This window comes from Hemitrygon akajei, chromosome 16 (assembly GCF_048418815.1).
Source record: "Hemitrygon akajei chromosome 16, sHemAka1.3, whole genome shotgun sequence".
Lineage (NCBI taxonomy): Eukaryota > Metazoa > Chordata > Chondrichthyes > Myliobatiformes > Dasyatidae > Hemitrygon > Hemitrygon akajei.
Window position 1 is genome coordinate 67,861,684 of NC_133139.1, and position 16,043 is coordinate 67,877,726.

Sequence of the window (16,043 nt, forward strand, 5' to 3'; positions counted from 1 at the left end):
TTATGGCAATACTGTGACACTTGTATAACCCCTGTGGACGTCCCACCATACTACATACAAAACATAACACTATAGTCATTCATTTATTATGTGCTGTGTCATACGACATAGCCAGTCATGGTCTCATGACCTTGATTGTTCTTGGCAAATTTTTCTACGGAAGTGGCTTGCATTGCCACCTTCTGGAAAGTGTCAAGGCACATGACCCCAGTCATTACCAACATTCTTCAGAGATTGCTTGCCTTCAGTGGTTACATAACCAGGACTTGTGATGTGCACCAACTACTCATACAATCATCCACCACCTGCTCCCATGGCTTCACGTGACCCTGATTGGGGGCTAAGCAGGTGCTACACATTGCCCAAGGGTGACCTGCAGGGAAGCGGAGGGAAGGAGCGCCTTACACCTCCTTTGGTAGAGACCTATCTCCACCATGCCACCCAAAACATGATAATACTCTGAATTATCAACCCTCCAGTTACTACCCAGTGTACTGCATTAGTCCACCAGCCTCCCAATGGCCCAAAAGACCACCAGCTTCTCCCCAGAGTACAGTAATTATAGAGCTGACTCCCTAATTTTCTGATCTATTTACTGACTGCTGGATATGATCAGCCAGGTGAGGCATGTTCCCAGACTTGGGGATGTAGATGCAGCACTTCTGACCAATCACAGCACAGGAGGTGCCACCTTTCTCCACGAGCAGTAGTCCAAGGCCATCTGATTTTGCAAAGCCACCATCCAAATAGCCATCATCTCAGCTGGCACACTGGTCAGTGCATCCTCTGTGTGTTTGAACGCTGAGGCCATCTTGTTGGTCAGCAATTCCATCACAGAGGCCATGCATATCAGTTCCGGGACAGACTGGCCATACCATACAGAGAAAAGGCTTATCATCCAGAACCTTTCTATCTCTGTGGTATGCCTCTTACTGCACCAATCCTCTTGAGCAGGATGCTCATCCAGACTAGTGAGGCAGTATACCCCAGATAGCAGCTGTTCTACCATCCCACAGGAAGCCACAGGTAGGCCCAGGCACCATATTTCCAGTACATACCATTTAATGTCCAGGGAGTATATTTGGTGTTGACACAGTCATCTCAGGGTATTGCTGTCACTCTTACTCACTGCCCCACTGATTGTGTGGACCTGTGCTATCATATTGTCTTCACCAATACTCCTTTTTTTTGTTATTCCTGGCTAGAATGGACTACTCCCTCCCAGCAACATACACAAAATGCTGGAGGAACTTAGCGGACCAGGCAGCATCAATGGAAGAGTCGACATTTCGGACCAAGATACACCCTCCCAGAACATGTTGTAGGATCTCACAGTGATCACCATCATCACCACTGCCTTTAGCAGCCACCACTTTGCCATTCTGTAATACAGCGAGACACAAACCCACTCCCTCCTGGTTAGTCACTGAGTACTCAGACAGACTATCCCCATTTCCCTTGGTAGCACCACCCATTGCGTATTCCCTGATGCAGGCACCTGAATCTCCCTGCGCTCTGGTGACCCTTTGGGTACTGCACCCAAACCTTCCCTGATTCCCCTTCTAACTCCAGCTCTTTCACCTTGGAGAATCCAACACTGCAAAGTACAGGACATCGAGGACCCTCCAGGGCCCACTAGCCAGGAGTTCAGATTGTCCACTGCCAGCTCCAGCAAACTCAGCCACCCAGTAAGATCAATTACTTGATCTGTGCGTTCCTGTGCTCAATCAGGCCTGCCGCCTGTGGGATAATAAAGGATGTGCAACATTCACAGTATGCCGTACTCCGCAGGCCACCCTGTACTTTGGCGTCGTGTGTAATATGAGCCATTGTCTAAGTGGGGCAGGTGGACATCACCCATCACCCAGCACTTGCTGCTGCTGAAGATCTGCCATTGGCCTTTGCAGAGCCTCCAGCAAAGGATATAAGGAACTCTGAGCCGAGTGCAAGGAATCCTGCGGAAGGCAGGTTGTTTCCCAAGTGAGGGCTTGGGGAACAACTCATCTTCCTTAACAGCTTCCTTGCCTCTCTTTCCCTGGCTTTTCTCCCTCCACATGGCATAGAGGATGGAAATGAGAACCCCATCCATCTGCCCCTCGGGACCCCAGCTCTGAGCAACACCGAAACATTTTCTTATAGTCCACAGACCACATCTAATTTGTGAACCCATCTATGGGACCTTTCCCTGTTGTAACACATTGATGGTTTAGCACTTACACTTCATTTCTCAAGTTATCCACCACCTTCTCTTTCTGTGAGATTGTCTCATTCTGCTGCTTTACTGTGACTGCCAGCACCCCTCTGGTTCCCTTTCCCCTCGGGGAACCCTGCCTCATTAAGTACAGATAGAATATGGTGTCTCATTTCCACCCTGCAGGAGTTCAACTTGTCTGACCAGTCTACTGCAGCCCATAGTTTGCCAGCAGGTTAGTGAGACTCCCAAATCTCACACTGTTGTCAGTCCCCTCCTCACACGGGTTGGGGGGGGGGGGGTGGTCTTAATCTTATTTTTCCTTCTAAAGGTATTCATCTTTTGTTCAGTCACTGAACCCCGTTCGCAGTGCCAGTTGTGTGAAATCAGGTTTGCGGAGTTAGTGAGTGGGACTAGAAGGCACTAAACATACACATGGTGGCAGATACTTATTTAAAGTATGCACCTGGGCCCTCTTCACTGCAGTACATCTTCGCTGCTTAGTTTCGATGGCACCACAACCCTCAGCCCATGGCGACCCAGAAAGCAACGAGAACACATGATTTCTGTGTGCTAAATTTAAACTCTACCAGTGACGTGATGTCATCAGCTATATGGCAGGTAGTAGGAAGGGCTGTAATACTCCCTACACAGGCCATTCCCCACCCCCACCAGGGAGTGGCTTTAGGTAAGTTTGACACTTACTACAACAGGTATACAAAATTATGAGGGGTATAGATGGGGTAGGTACAAACTGGCTTTTCCATTGAGAATAGGTAGACTAGAACTAGAGATCATGGATTAAAGTTGAAAGGTGAAATGTTAAATGGGAACATGAGGGAAAACTCCACTTGGGATGCTGAAGGTCTGGAATGAACTGCCAGTAGGTTTGATTTCAACATTTAAGAGATGTTTGGATACATGGATAGGAAGAGTATGGAACGCTATTGTTCAGTTACGGCCCGATTGGACTAGGCAGAATAATAGTTCAGCATGAACTAGTTGTGCTGAAGAGCCTGTTCCTGTGCTGTAGTGCTCTATGACTCTTTATCATGCTCTGTTAATTAGAAAGTCTTGGGCTTCTCAATTTTGAAAAAAACTCATGAGGAATTGGGATTTTCAACAACAGTGCTTCCTTTATTGAATATCTTTAAAACCTTGAAGCTTCCCAGTGGTGATAATGAGATGAAAGATGTTGCAAGGGCAAATAAATAAAGACTTGATCAAAAATGTAAATAAGAGTTAAAAGCATTCTGCCTCTTCAGTCTCCTGTGCTGTTCCATACAATTACAGCTAATTTGATTATAACCTAAACTTCACATTCCATTTTACCACCAGTAACCTTTCTCTTGCCTTTCAAGAATCTATTTAGTGCCTTAAAAAATTCAAGACTGCCCCCACTGCCATTTTAGAGAAGATGGTTTCAAATGCTCTTCACCCTCTATTAAAGGGAATTTCACCTCATTTGTCTTGAATGGGCAATGCCTTATTTATAGAGAATGAACAGAATTCTACATTCTCCCATAAGAGGAAACAATTCAATGTTCCCTCTTTTTTTTAACAGCTGCATGGACCAACCATTGCTCTGAGCGGGAAATTTTTATGCGGCCTGAAATCAGCAGGCACTTTAAGTTAACATTATATAAAAGAAAATTCCATCTGTGTGGTAACAAAGGCCATGTGTGCGGGAGCATTTCTGTTGCTGAGCAGCTGCACACCTGTGCACCTTTCAGGGAACAGTGAGAAACATGTTCACCAGCTTGCCATCCTCCAACACCTAGAATGCTTCAATCAGTTCAATTACACTCCAGCAAATGCAAGCCAAGCTTTACCTTCACAAACAGCACATCAGTTCAAGTCGCTGTTAAGCGACATCTGAACTGCTTCCATTGCACTTAGATCCTTTCAATAAGGAGATCAGTACTGTGCACATTACTTAAGGTGTCCTTTCCAAAATGGCACGTGCAACCAAATTTTTGGTATGCAGCATCCAGTGCTACCCTTCGATTCTTTAAACTCCACACATAAATAAGAAAAGATACATTACAATTATATTTACTAAAAAATCAGGCAGAGAATGATATTTTTTTACAACCCGTGAGTAGTGAGATTTTTACAGAAAACATCTCATGGGGGCTTGGTGCCAGCTAGCCAGTTGTAAGAACACATGATGTTGGTTGGTATGTTTTGAAATCCTTGCAAACTTAGTGTGAACATCAGTATTTGGATAGATTGGTCTACAATAACAATACTATTTAGAAATTGTTATTTTTAATTGTCTAAAAATTAATATTAATAATTTTTGAACAGGTTTTTTAAGATTCTTCATCTAGTTCAATCTGGCCCTGTTATATTTTTATTAATAATAAAACAATGATTACACATACAGTTTCAAGAAAAAGTTTGTGAACCTTTTGCAGTAAAATTGGCTTTCTGTATTGATTACTCAAAATGTGGTCTGATCTTCATCTAAGTCACAATAATAGACAAATGCAATCTGCCTAAACTAATAATGTACAATTGTACTTTTCATGTCTTTATTGATCATGTTGTTTTATCATTCACTGTCCAGGCTGGAAGAAGTTTGTGAGCCCTTGAATTTAGTAACTGGTAGAACCTCCTTCAGCAGCAATAACCTCCACCAGACATTTCCGGTAGCTGCTGATCAGACTTGCATAACAGCAAAGATGAATTTTAGATCATTCCTCCATACAAAACTCTTTCAGTTCATCAGTATTTCTGGGACACTTTGCAAGAATAGCCATCTTCAGGTCATGCCACAGCATCTCAATTGGGTTAAGGTCTGGGCTCTGACTTGTCCATTCCAAAACACAAATTTTCTTTTTAAACCATTCTGGTGTTCATTTACTCTTGTGTTTTGAATCATTGTCTTGTTGCATCATCCAACTTGTTTTAAGCTTCAGGTGACAGACCACTACCCTGACATTCTCCTGTGAAATGTCTTGATACAATTTTGAATTCATTGTTTCCCTCAACGATTGCATACTGTCCAGGCCCTGAGGCAACAAAGCAGCTCCAAACCATGATGCTCCTTCCACCATGCTTCACGATTGGGATGAGGCTTTGGTGTTGGTGTGCAGTGCCCTTTTTCCTCCAAACATAGCAATGTGCATTTCGAACAAGAAGTTCAACTTATGCAGCTTGATGTATCTCTACAGTTCTTCTTCTAAGGTCCTTGAAAATTGTTTTGATCAAGGCATGGTGCACATAAACAAATCTTTATTGAGAGGAGCAGGCTCTGTCAGTAACCTGACTTTGTGTGTCTTTTTTATAGGGTAGAGCACCTCTTCAACCCACACCTCCAATCTCATCTCATTAATTGGAACACCTGACTCCAAATAGCTTTTGAAGAAGGCATTATCCCAGGGGTTACTTACTTTATTGAACCTAAAATGTGATTGTTTAAATGGTGTATTCAGTATTAATGTGAAATACAATTGTTTGTGTGTAATTCGTTTAGGCAGATTATGTTTGTCTATTGTGACTTGGATGAAGATCAAACCACATTTTATGAGTAATTGATACAGAAAACATTAATACAGATAATTGTAAAGGGTTCACAAACTTTCTTGTAACTGTAAAAAAGCAACAGAACTCATCTTTTTCCTTTAAGTAGTTATTGCTAATTCATTCATCAGTGATGAACTCTGCTCAAAATTACAGTGGCTCACAAAAGGATTTTTTAGAAGATTACTGCCAATTTGGCCATACTCTCAAAAAGGTTCACTAACCCTCTCTGCATATTATGGGGTAATCTTTCTGCTTTTTTTGTTCAGTTTTCCTCATACTAAATAACGTTATGTTAGCATTCCTAATTGCTAACTGTACATGTAAATGGTCTTTTGTGAATCATACATCAAAGCTCCCAGTTTCCTTCACACCTTAATGGGGATCAAAAATATGGAAAGGTTTGGTGAAGGAATTGCACATTTTAAGATGTTGGTAGCTGAAAGATGTACTGTCAATGATGGAACAATGGAAACAGCAAATATTCCAGGAGAGAATTTGCAGTGAATATATTTTGAATGAGTAAAGGATAGAAGAGATTACATTTAAGGAAAGGCAAGGCTATGGAGAGATTTCTGAACAAGGGCAAGAATTTAAAAGTCAAGGCATTGTTTAACTAGGAGCCAGTGTTGCTCACAGAGTACTGAGCTGATGGATGAATGGATCTTAGAGTCATTAAGGACAAAAGCAGCATTGATGCCAAATGTATATAGAAATTAGAATGAAGAAGGATCACAATGAGTGAGTTGACAGAGTCAAACCAAGCAGGAGCAGAATTAAAGTAGTCATTAGAAACTAGATCTTGTAGATGGCATGGATGTGAAACTGAACTGGAAGACAGATATGAAAGCAAGGTCACAGATAGTTTTATTTTGTTCCAGAATTTCCTGGACTGGTGGTTGTCCTTTGCAAAGCTTACCTAAAGGTTAAGTATGACAATTTGGATCTGTTTCAGATGTCATAGTGATGGAATCATTAATTGGAGGAAATGTCAGCTTGTCTGTTAAAGTGAATATTGAACATGTAATCTTAGTGACAAAGTCGAGTGGTAATGATCAGTTTATTTATTTAAAAAAATAACAAATGCCTGTCTGCTCTTATATGGCCAGTTCAACAATGTATGGAGTGGCAAGGGTTAAATGAGGGATTCATGAAAGATTATGGTGTGGCTGTTGCTGCTTTTTCACTGGCTGTAGATAGGTAAGCAAAGAACAGAATGGGTCAAGTGTAGTCCCACACAATTGGACATTGTGAGAATTGGAGAAGGATGGTTTTGTCAAAGGCTGAGCATTGGTTTTGGACCAGTTACCCAACTTAATTTACTTTAATTCACTGTTTTATGCTGGTCTTCGGCTAGATAGAAATTATTGCTGTATGTTCTTGAGTTAAGTTTGTATTAAACAGTTATGTCATTTAACTACTAAACTTTGGGTTCTCAGCACCACTACATCATGACCTGAGCATATAGCCATGTCATACTAATAATGATGGTAGTGATTCTGTTGGATTGTTAAAGACTTAAAAGATCCATTGAAATTGTGTTTCTGGTATACACTCAGTGATCACTTTATTCAGTACACCTCAGAATGCATTGTGGTCTTCTGCTGCTGTAGCTCTATATGTTGTGTGTTCAGAGTGCTCTTCCGGATACCACTGGTGTAACGTGTGGTTACTTGAGTTACTGTCACGTTCCTGTCGGCTTGAATCGGTCCGGCCATTATCCTCTGACTTTTTCTCATTAACAAGGAGTTTTCGCCTACAGAACTGATGCTTACTTGATGATTTTTGTTCTTCACATCATTCTCTATAAACTCTAGAGCAAGGGATCCAATGGACCCCTACCATTAACCTAGGGGTCTGTGGACCTCTAATTGGGGGCCCCTGCTCAAGAGTCTGTTGTGCGTGAAAATCCCAGGAGATCAGCAGTTTCTAAGATACTCAAACCTCTCCGTCTGACACCAACAATAATTCCACAGTCAAATTCACTTAGATCACGTTTCTTCTGCATTCTGATGTTTGGTCTGAACAGCAACTGTTCTGCATACTTTATACATTGAGTTACTGCCGCATGATTGGTTGATTAGATATTTGCAAGATGTACAGTTTTACCAAATAAAGTAGCCACTAAGTGTATATAATAAATTTGTGGCGTTAAATTGTTGATTAGTTTCTGGACCTTCCTACATCTTATAAAGGAAAATTTTGACAAAGAATTTTTAGATAAGTGATTAATTTTTAGCTGTTCAGCAGTGAGAAGAATATTCTATCAATAGCCAGCAACCACTCACTGTGTTGTTAGGAATAACAATATTAGAAAGTTGGAATTAAATTATTGGAATGTTTCCAATACATGTCTGTAACTGGGGAACTTACTTTTAGTTCTTTAGATAAATAGAAATAAAATGCCACTGTTAGTAAATCAGTGACTATGAAATGCCTGGATTGCCAAAAAACTATTTATTTCATAACATCCTTTAGAGAAGGAAATCTGCTGATCTTCCTCAGGTGTGTGACATCAGACCCGTAGCAGTGTGGTGACACTCTAAATGGTCCAGCATGTCACTTGTAGAAAACCGCTACATCAAAACAATGTAAAAATAAAACGTGATATCAAGATCAGAAATGATCATGACTACAGCATATAGAGTATATTTGATCCTGCTCAGTTTATCACTCAATCTGGGAACTTTTCTGAAATTGGATACCTATCTCACAACTTGGTAAAGGCCTGATATTGTTGTACTTGCAGAATTGTACCTTTCAGCCAGCATCCAGAGTACTTCATCATGATCATTCACCAACTGACATGGCGGACCTACCAGATGTGGCAGTGTAGTAATAATAAAAGGATAAAAAGGAGTGGCTCTATGAGTCTTTGGTGTTAGGCATATGTTGCGTCTGCAGTCCTTGGACCAGTATTGAGTCACATTCGTTGGTTTGATGGCAATGACAGTGAAGGCTTTGCCAGACCTTGATCTTGATGACCCATGGCATCAGGTTATTCATGAATGAGAAAATCACCTTTTTGCTGACCCAATCATAACATTACATGAAAGAAGCATGGAGAAGCACAAGAACTCCAAATATATTTTGTCCATCACCGAGACCAAGCTGGCCAACTCGTGAAGGAAATAACTGACAAATTGGTATAACAGATGGTGAACAACTTCCTAACTTTGCCCTCATCATTTTACCAGTTAACCATTATAGTACTGATTGAAAGGAAGACAGACCAGTCTTTCTAAAAATAAAGTCCAGTCTTCAAACTGAGTATCCTCCACCCTATATGGCTTGCACTGACAGTATCCTCATAATGCATTGCAGTCATGATCTTTAGAATAAATTCAGAACAGATCTAGAAGCTAAATATTGCCCAACCAAGTCATCAGAAAAATTATATTCCACCTAAATCTTAATCTCATGGCGTAGTATTTTCTTCATTCAACCATTATAATCAGGCTGGAAAATTAACCTTGATGCAATGAAATGGAAAGAACATTATGGCAAAACATTAAGCGTGTCCACAAAAGTTATCCTCGTGAAGGACTGTGAAACTGCTAAATAGCAAAAGCAGCCTGAAATAGACACAGCTACAAAATATTACAACTAATGGGTTGGATCAAAGTTCTGTCTGTCCTCGGGGTTGAGACAAGATTTGATTGATTGTGACTTCAAGAAAACAAAATTGAAGTTGAAGGGAATCAGAAGGACTTGGAAATTGTACAGAGGAAAATGCTAGTGGTTGTTGAAGGTGCCTGGGGACATTGCTGCAGAAGTTCTGTGTTAATATCTAAAACCCATCCATCTTTAGCTGCTCCAGCAATATCCTTCTCTCCACAGTCGGTAATGGAGTATTTTTCTGTATTGTAAAATGATCAATTTCATTCACAGCTGCTCAGTATATCAGGACCTGGGGAATATTCAGAGAAGTGCTGATAATGTTACGTGTGATCGGAGAGAGAGAGAGGGGTTAACTACTAGCTTTTTTCATTGCCAGATTCCCCAAACAGTATCTTGGAGGTCACCATTATCTGGAAGTTTAACCAGGGCAATCATACCTGTACTCTGCCTTTAAGAATAGGTGAAATATTCCATCGTTCAACAGTTTCAAGTTCCTGTATGTCAACACCTCTGAGGATTTATCCTGGGATACTACATATTGATGCACTTACAAAGAAGGCACAAATGTATATATATTTCATTAAGAGTTTGAAGAGGATTGTTATATCACCAAAGATGCTCACAAATATTTACGGATGTACCTTGGAGAGCATTCTAACTGGTCGCATCACCATCTGGTATCGGGGGCCACTACACAAGATTGGAAAAAACTGCAGAAAGTTGTAATCTCAGTCAACTTCATCATGGGCACTAGCCTCCCAAGCATTGTGGATATCTTCAAAAGGCAACGCCTCAAAAAGGTGGCATCCATCATTAATGACCCTCATCATTCAGGAAATGCCCTCTTCTCATTGCTACCATCAAGGAGGAAGCACAGGAGCCTGAAGCCACACCCTCGACATGGGACAGTTTCTTCACCTCCGCCATCAAATTCCTGAATGGACAATGGACCCATGAGCACTACCTCTGTATTTTTCCCCCCTTTTTTAAAATTTATTCATTTACGGGATGTGAGCATCGCCAGCTAAACCAGCATTTATTGCCCATCCCTAGGTGCCCTTGAGAAGGCAGTGATGAGCTGCCTTCTTGAACCACTGCAGTCCCTGAGGTATAAGTAAATCCACAGTGCTTTTAGGGAGGGAATTCCATGGTTTTGATCCAGCAACAATGAAGTATCAGCGATACATTTCCAAGTCAGGATGGTGAGTGACTTGGAGGGGGATTTTCAAACGGTGCTATTCCCAGGTATCTGCTGTTCTTGTCCTTCTAGATCGTAGTGGTCATGGGTCTGGAAGGGTCTTTTTGCACTACTTAATTTCTTTTTGATGTATACTTATTGTAATTTATAGTTTTTATTATTGCAATGTATTGCTGCTGCAAAACAAAAAAAATTATAACATATGCCAATGGTATTAATCCCGATTCTGAGATGTTCAACAGAGTGACCTGCATCCTAACTCAATCTTTCCATCACCTACATCACAGAAGTTAATTGCACACTGGAATACCCATGTGGATCAGTACAACTTAATTAGCTGAACAACATCAGCAATAAAATGGTTAATTTTATTAGCACCTAGTTCCGCAGTGTTCACACCCTCCAGCAGTAGCTCACTTTAGCTGTAGTGCCTTGTATTTACAAAATGAACTGCAGTGGGCTGATGGTTGCTTTAATAACATCTCATCAACCATTGATTTTCACCATTCAAATATGGGGCAGCAGATACCTGCAGTCACAATTATCTTACAAGTTTCACATCCATCCTAGTAGACACTCACTACCCTACAGTGTGAACACTGACTCACCATCATCTTCTCAAGGATAATTGGAACAAGAAGTAATAGTTGGCCTTGCCACTGATGTTTGTGTTCTGTGGATGTATATTTTGTCTCTAGTGTTTGCATTTTGCTGGGTCCTGAATTTATCAGACTTCAACTGCATTGGGCTAGAATATACAACACTCTGAAAACAAGGTTATATCTTTTGAGGGTGGAAGCAGGGACTAGATTTAGAGTTGAATAAAGTGTCTCTTGTGTTGGAATCCTTTTGCAATGATCAACAGTGTACTGTTTGTCTTGCTAGTTACTTGCTGTCACTGAATGTTTATAATCTGTACAAGGACATCTTATTTCCTTCAGAATGTCAATACCTATCAGTCTTGGTGAAACTGTTTCCTGTTTCTTCTACCAAATTCTACATTATTGCAGCTGTTATGTCCTTGCCCTATTACTCAAACAGCCTATATCCCTCTTTACTCCCTCTGAAACAGCCTATATCCCTCTGAACTTTTTACTGTATTACACTCGATTCCCTCAATCCTAGATTGACACTTGGGACCACCAACACCAATATTTGGGGTACTGTCTTTGTGTCAGTAATCTAAAGCAAGAAATTACCAGTTTATTCCGTTGTCTGTTTTCCACCAACATCAGTTCTTCCCCTTCTCCCCCCCCCCCATACAATTTACTTTAATTTTGCTTAATGAGGGAGACCCTGACAGTTCTTAGAAAAACTAGAATGTAGAAACTCCATTGGCATCTACATTGAGGTCCATTTCGGATGCTGAATCTGATTGTGCTGTTACGCTATGTTTAACAATCTGACTGTAATCCAATTGTTCTTTGTTACATTACATTTAGTGTTATATTTCTCTTTGGAGTGAAGGAGAATGAGAGGAGAGTTGATGGAGGTGTGTAAGATGATAAGAGGCATAGGTAAAGTGGACAAGCAGTATCTTTTTTTCCCCAGGTGATAATGGTTAATGCAGAAGGACTCATTTTTAAAGGTGATGGGTGGAAAATATAGGGGGATGTCAGAGATAGTTTTTTTTAATGAGTGTAAGTACATAGAATGCGGTGGAGATAGAGGCAGATGCATTAGAGATGTTTAAGAGGCACTTAGATAAGCACATGGATAAGAGGAAAATAGAGGGCTGTGTGGGAAAGAAGGGGTAGATTGGTTGGAGTAGGTTAAAAGGTTGACACAACATCCTGGGCCAATAGCCCTGTTCTGTTCTATCTTAAAGTAGCTTTGGTGATTTTGCAAAAGAACAGCCTGTGCTCGCAACTGTTTGCAGACTGATCACAATCACCCAAGTAGGTGGGAAGAGCATAAATGTGAAGTTGCTGTTCCTAAGTCACTGTTCTAATGGAAGATGTGGGTGACTCTGCATGGATCCTTATTAAATATACCAAAGTCATGGACTGTAAGTTTGAGATCTTGCTGGTAGCTCCTTTCTGTGCAGTTTTAAAATCAACTTTTCCCTTTTAACCAGCCATTAAGCATATGACAAATTGAATCAGTCCAACCTATGAGTCCAACAGGTGTGTTTCTGCACAAATGTTGGTGCCATTGTCAGCTGTCTGCCAAAAATGTGTTAAAATTTAGTGATTGGTTTAGCGTAGTATTCCAGCACAGCAGAAAGTCAGACCTTCAGGATCTGCTCTACATTGTTGAAGAACCCATAATCGTGCCAGGTTTTTATTTGGTAAAATAATATTGCATATTTTATTGTTGTAACACATTTTTCAACGTCAATGAGTATAAACATTAGAAAATGTATTCATTAGAACAGTTCAGTTTGAGTATTGTAGTTTTGTACTTCTTGGGATCTGGATTTGTGATCTTGATTAATGGAAGGAGACACTCTGTTTTCGTCCTCTTTGCCATCTGAGTTCTAAATTGCTTATTAAGTACTGTGTTCCAGATTAATCAGGTACTCTGCTTACCTCTACTGATGCGCGTTTTATATTTTAGCCCCTTGCATGGCAATTATTATTGTGTATTTCACTCCCACCCCACTCTTGCTACCGCACTCCCAAAGGAAAAAATATTCAAAGCTTTATAAATCTTGAGCTGCACAATATCTTCAGTCTCAATTTCTCTACCACCTCTCCCTAGATGAGCAAAACACAGCTTGGGAATATCATTCAAGGATTTATCAGATTCACACCAACTAAAAGTATATATGAAGTTTGAAAGCTCTTAATGGTCATAAAAATAAAACCACGTTTGATTGTGTTGGAATTGGAAATGTACTGAGAAAAGGAAAATTCATTCCATGTCTCATTCATTTAATGTTTCTGGGTGACAAATTTTTTTTGTATTTGTAAATGTTTTCACCCTCACTTTACAATGTTACAGCTATATAAGACCTTAGTAATACCCCATTTGGAATACTGTGTTCAATTCTGGTCATCTCATCACAGGAAGGATGTGGATACTATAGAGAGTGCAAAGGAGATTTACAAAGATTTTGCCAGGATTAGAGAGCATGCCTTATGAGAATAGGTTGAGTGAACTTGGCCTTTTCTCCTTGGAGCAATGGAGCATGAGAGGTGACCTGGAAGAGGTGTATAAGATGATGAGAGGCATTGATCGTGTGGATTGCCAGAGGCTTTTTCCCAGGGCTGAAGTGGCTAACAGGTGTGGGTATAGTTTTAAGGTGCTGGGAAGTAGGTTCAAGGGGTCAGAGAAAAGTTTTTCACACAGGAAGTGTTGAGTGCATGGAATGCACTGCCAGCGGAGGTAGTAGAGGCATATAAAATAGGGTCATGTAAGAGACTCTTAGGTGGGTACATGGATTCTAGAAAAATAGAGGGCTATGCAATAGGGAAATTCTAGGCAGCTTCTAGAGTAGGTTACCGTGTTGGCACAACATTGTGGGCCAAAGGGCCTGTTATGTGCTATAAATTTCTATGTTTCTGTATTTACCTCCAATTTACTTTTTAATGATCTTGTTTTCAAATTAAAACTCAAATGAAGTTTCTATTTTTTGGTAGCAGTTGATCAACCCAGCAAAGATGTCCGTTGTGAATTCTGCGGTGAATACTTCGAGAATCGCAAGGGGCTGTCAAGCCACGCCAGATCACATCTGAGACAATTTGGGGTGACAGAATGGACTGTGAATGGTTCACCTATTGACACACTGAAAGAACTGATGAAAAGGAAGGGAAAGCCTGAACCACTAGGCCAAGAACCAGAGCAACGAGAGATGCAACAGGATCCTCAGAGCTACCAGTATGATGAGAAACCTATTAAGTCATTTGGACAGCTCATCAAATCGCCAGTTAAGGATTTGCAGCAAAAGCATATGACACCCCCAGCTAGAAAAGTATTGACCTATACATCTAACGGGCAACATCCAACTGTGTCACCTCTGGGGAAAAAAATACCCATGGGTTTTGTGTCAACTGCATCACTAAAAAAATCCATGTCAGACGAAAGAAGCATGCCACAAGAGTTGAAGCCTGGCTATACTACAGAGTCGGGTTCCTATAAGCCGAAGGCCACTTGGTCTCCACAAGAGAAGGTGACGACGCCAGTAATTGGTAAGTCAAGCTACTTTGAATACTATTTGCTATCATCATGCTGAATGTTTGGCACAAAATAGAGAGCCATTGGGCAAGCTGCTGTGTACTTCTGGCACTGACACAGCAGCTGGTCACAAAAAATTCCTAGGGTACCCAATTTTCTTTTTCTTTCTGTCTCAGTCACTCTGTGTGTCTCTGTGTCTCTTCCTCTCAATCTGGTGAAAATGCTTGGCATTTTGGCATTCTTCCTCTGCATCCTCTAAGCTGCGTAGATTAGGCTAAGGATCAGATTGCTGAACCAATCTGTCATCCACTTTCAATCCTGCTCAAATATTTAATTAAAACAACTAATTAAGATGCTACAGGAGAGGGTAGGGATACCAGATGCAGGCTTGCACCTTGCCATATCCTAATGCAACTCATTGCAAACTCAGTAGCCTACAGTGCTATAACTGCACCCATATGTTGTCTGTGTCTGAGCGTCATAGATGTCATGTGCCTCTTCTGAGGATGTCAGTCATTTTAGGAAGACTGGATATATTGTCCATTTCTAGATACCTTGAGAGAGCACTGAACTATCTTCAAAGACAGTTATAAGATTGAGTTGCATGCCAAATCACCCAAGAAGGCATCAAGAGTTGGCATAGTGAGGAATAAGAACCAAGATAGGAAGGCAGGTGAAAGGCAAAAATATTACTTGTTTCTTTTCCATTTTACTTGTTTTTGAAGTCAGATTACTGAAGCAATCTTATTCCCCAATCCATTTCATGCTCTGCAGTTGTCTCCCTCAAAATTTTGTTTTGAAAAGTAATCTGTGCACTGACCTGGCCATGCACTGAAGCACACCTCAGGACAGCAGAAGGAAAGGATAGTAGCTGAAGTTAATTTGAACAGCCTGCCAGAAAAGAATTATTATGTAGTTATAACGATACTGGCATGTCAAAAAACTGCCTGATAAGGTGATGTTATGTATTTATTTAGAGATACAGCACAGTAACAGGTTCTTCCAACCCAAGTACTTCACACTGCCCAGTTACAGCCATGTGACCAATTAACCTACTAACCTGTGTGTTTTTGGAATATGGGAGGAAACTGGAGCACCCAGAGGAAACCAACACGGTCATGGGGGAACATACAAACTGCCTGCACTCAGTGGCAAGAATTGAACCCGGGTCACTGGTACTGTAAAGCATTTCACTAACTGCTATGCTGTCATGCCATCCATAATATTTATTGATTTATTGGTAATGAAATAGGTTTTCTGGACATATTTCTTTAGCAATAAAGACAGATAAATTCACAGCTTTTACTTTGTAGAAAGATTTGCAATGATGAGAATACTGCTATATTCCAAGAGTAATATTCACTTTATTGAAAAATATTGACCCCT

The 16,043-nt window shown here is 40.7% G+C and overlaps 1 protein-coding gene across 1 annotated transcript in view; it reads left to right on the forward strand.

Moving 5' to 3' along the window:
* Positions 1–16,043, forward strand: part of LOC140740139 (uncharacterized) — a 155,826-nt gene that overhangs the window by 102,331 nt on the left and 37,452 nt on the right. Inside the window, exon 10 of the mRNA XM_073069075.1 lies at positions 14,123–14,671. Coding sequence (XP_072925176.1) covers positions 14,123–14,671 — 549 coding nt within the window. The remainder of the gene's footprint in view (positions 1–14,122; positions 14,672–16,043) is intronic.